The 3436-nt window shown below is 38.4% G+C and overlaps 1 protein-coding gene across 1 annotated transcript in view; it reads left to right on the forward strand.

The window, feature by feature from the left end:
• Nucleotides 1-90: 90 nt before the first annotated feature.
• Nucleotides 91-3436, forward strand: part of ak9 (adenylate kinase 9) — an 11863-nt gene continuing 8517 nt past the window's right edge. Inside the window, 12 exon segments of the mRNA XM_035679171.1 lie at nucleotides 91-97; nucleotides 286-395; nucleotides 888-951; nucleotides 1036-1088; nucleotides 1209-1305; nucleotides 1440-1552; nucleotides 1672-1824; nucleotides 2102-2224; nucleotides 2697-2771; nucleotides 2946-3020; nucleotides 3022-3048; nucleotides 3261-3400. Coding sequence (XP_035535064.1) covers nucleotides 91-97; nucleotides 286-395; nucleotides 888-951; nucleotides 1036-1088; nucleotides 1209-1305; nucleotides 1440-1552; nucleotides 1672-1824; nucleotides 2102-2224; nucleotides 2697-2771; nucleotides 2946-3020; nucleotides 3022-3048; nucleotides 3261-3400 — 1037 coding nt within the window.

The raw sequence follows: 3436 nt of genomic DNA on the forward strand, positions 1-3436 counted from the left end.
AGCTAGGCGACGTAACAGTTAGTTTATGCCTACATAACTTAGTTAATGATACAAGTTTAAACGGGTAAAAAGGACATTATAATCCCCCAAATGAACGGTAAGTAAACGTGTGTTGAAGTGTGACAGCAGTTGCTAGTTAAAAAGTTAATTCAGATAGGGTTACATCAACATTATCTTTAACCTAGTCTATGTCTTTAGTGTTGTTAGTTACAATAAAGCTGATCGTTTGTTTGCACCGTCCTGTTCATGGCCTTTGTTTCCCCCCTTGCACTGATGTCCAATAAGCTCAAACAGACAACCTTACAGCAAAGTTGGTGGACAACCTTATAGAAGATGAAGCTGAGAGAGAGACTCTTCTTGCCAAACCCACCTGCTTCATCATAGTGGGGAGACCGGTAATTTCTCTCTTTTGCAGACTTAACACAACATGGTTTTCCAAGAGGTAGCTACAAACACATCCACATTGGTTGTTGTTGATGTTAACATAACTTTTCGATGACAGATCTTCCTCAGGTAAAGAATTTGAACACACATTGATAATGAAATCATCATTTTCCTATTTGTGTTTTTCTGCAAATATGATGGATGTATCTATTATATCAAAAAACACATGTTATAGTGTCATTAAAAGAAATATTAAACAGGTAATTTAATAACCAATCAAGTCCATACTGTAGGATCTAAGAATGTAGGTTAACGCTGAACATTGCTGGGTGTAGAAAGTTCAATGTTTCAGGTTTCACACACCACAAACATTGTGGAAAGTGCAGCCAGAAGCCCCCAACAAGTGAACTACTGCACACCCACAACACATTTTGTTCCTAATAACTTCCACGTCATATGACCCAGTGACTCAATCTCATTTTTGTGTCATTTTTTTGTGGCAGGGTGTTGGAAAATCCACCTTGGCCAAAATAATTGCAGAGTCCTGGAAATGTATCTTAATCGATGGTAAGTATAATTGTTGTATCTTCTTGTCCCAACATAATAGATGATATAATAAGATATTTCTCATCAGCTTTTATAATATTTCAGATACAGATCTGCTTAACACGCACATTAAAGATAAAACAGAGCAAGGCATAAAGGTGAGTATGTTTTTCTTTGTCAAAGGACAGAAAGGTTAACTGTCCCCTATATATATGTCATTTGTTTTCAAATATATATCTTTTGTGTGGTATGAATTGCTTTTTTTCTGACAATTTTAGCTCTTGAATGTCTTATCTGGTGGAGGAAGCATACCAGAAGACACGGTGCTGCAGCTGATTCTTGACAGACTTAACTCACCAGATGTTGAGCACTATGGTAAATTGTGTAGCTTATTTTATCAGCTTCGGCAGTGATTGTGTATGCAAGTTGCACAACAACCTGCCATTTAAAACACCACTCTGGGAGCTCTGCTACTGCTTGTAGTTGATAATACGTGTGCTGTAATGCAGGGTATGTTCTGAGCTGCCTGCCATTCTTGTCAGAAGAGTGTCTGAAGATTCATGAGCAGATTGAGCTGATCAAAAACCTCAAACTAACACCTGATTTCATCATCAACATCAAGGTTTGTTACCCACATGTCCATATCTAAAGTTGTTAAACAGTTAAAACTTAAACAACGGCAAAGATTTGTACATCTGAGGTTAGTTTGATGATGAATTTAACACTCACATCTTCCACCAGTGTGCAGACAAGGACCTGGTCCATAGGCTGTCAGGTCTGAAGCAGCACCCAGAGACAGGGCAGCTGTACAAGAGGGATCAGTGGCAGCGTAAGGAGGTGTTTAACAAGAAGAAGGAGAACAGCGATGAGGAAGCGGAGGATGAGGAGGAGCAGGTATGGCTCAAGAGGAAATACCTCCTGCTGGGTTTAACCTTTGATCGGTTTAACCTGTGAGTGGTGTTTGTGTAATTTGGTTTTGATTGTATTCCAATGATAAGTCCTGTATTGCCTCATTTCACTGTATTGTATTATTTGGACAAAGTAAAATTTTTACTGAAAAAACCTTTTCACAACTTTAAACCTTTAAAGGGAAAGCTGTCAAGCTATGATTTTCTATTATGCGAATCAAGCATTTTTTTTATTATAGCATACTTTTATTTTTTGCTCGCAGGCTGTGGAGGAGGAACTCCAAAAGGATTTTATTGACCAGATGGTGTGGACACCAGAGAACTTGCCCAGAAATGCCTTTTCTAGAATCAACATGTACAAGGATACCATGCTCAGACCACTGGAGGTGAGTTACCCAGGGCTCCAAAAATCCTCAAAGGCTTCCACGTTGATTCAAAAGTTTAATAAACATATCGCTGCCCACACATAATGCAGCTATAGGATGGACTAATCCTTTAAAATTAAGTCATCCATTTCTTACACAATATAAATCTTGATCTTTGTCTTTGGATTATGATAAGTTTCAGACAGCTCTGATGCAGCAATCATGGTTATTGTTCTTACAAGCCAGAGTGCTGAACCAATTTTAATTATCCTTTTCAGCTTTGTCAACTTTGTATCAGTGTTGTCATAGATGGCAGAGATGATGTGTTTGCGTAAAAGTTTGAACTTTATTCCACTTAGTCCACTGCTGGGAAGTAGCAGGGTCCCATTTCGGGGGTTAATGAATCGATTGAATGATCACTGACAAAAATAAAAAGACTGGTTACTTTATTTTAGAGCCAGTAATTTAAAAAAGTTAATTGATATTTTTTCAGGACTACATGACGGACCACAATCTCCTTTACCTGTTAGAGCTTGATGGAAACAACACACCTGAAGAGCTGCACTCGGTAAAGACACCAAGGATGAATGAAATACGTGCTACAGTATTACAAACAATATAATTAAGAATAACATTTTGCATCAATATATGTTATATCATATGTTGTTGAACTGGTTGTCCATGTTCAACTATCTCTGTATTCTGTGGCCTAACCTTAGTTTGTTGACTGTGTTGTCTCTAGTCTGTTATGTCCCGTCTTGGATCCATGGCAATAAAGCGTGTCTCCATTCCTGTCCTCCTTCCCCAGACTGATGAATGAAGAATTATCAGAAGATATTGACACGGTCTGTCATTAAAGACCATATACAGATTTGATTTCAAATCACAATTAGTTATGTGAATGCATAGAAAACACCAGTTTTTCAAACCTGCATTAGAGCTATAAACACACAGCTGATGCTGACACAAGAATAGGATTTTTAAACATACCCCCTCTACTGAATCTACTCCTAATTTAACTATAAGTAGTTTAATCTTGAGTCCATCTCTTTTCTAGGAGAACCTACTGAGGGTAATGTCTTCCACCAAGCCAGTTGCCCCTGGCTTTAGATGGAGAAGGAGCCGCTGGGGCCGAACTTGTCCTGTTGCTCTGAAAGAGGGCAAGGTCATTCCTGGCATTCCTGAATTAAGTGTGGGGTGAGTGATGGGACTTTTATAGATAGATAGATAGAT

The sequence above is a fragment of the Morone saxatilis genome, unplaced genomic scaffold, assembly GCF_004916995.1.
Source record: "Morone saxatilis isolate NCDOM2014 unplaced genomic scaffold, NCSU_SB_2.0 Contig7, whole genome shotgun sequence".
Classification (NCBI taxonomy): Eukaryota; Metazoa; Chordata; class Actinopteri; family Moronidae; genus Morone; species Morone saxatilis.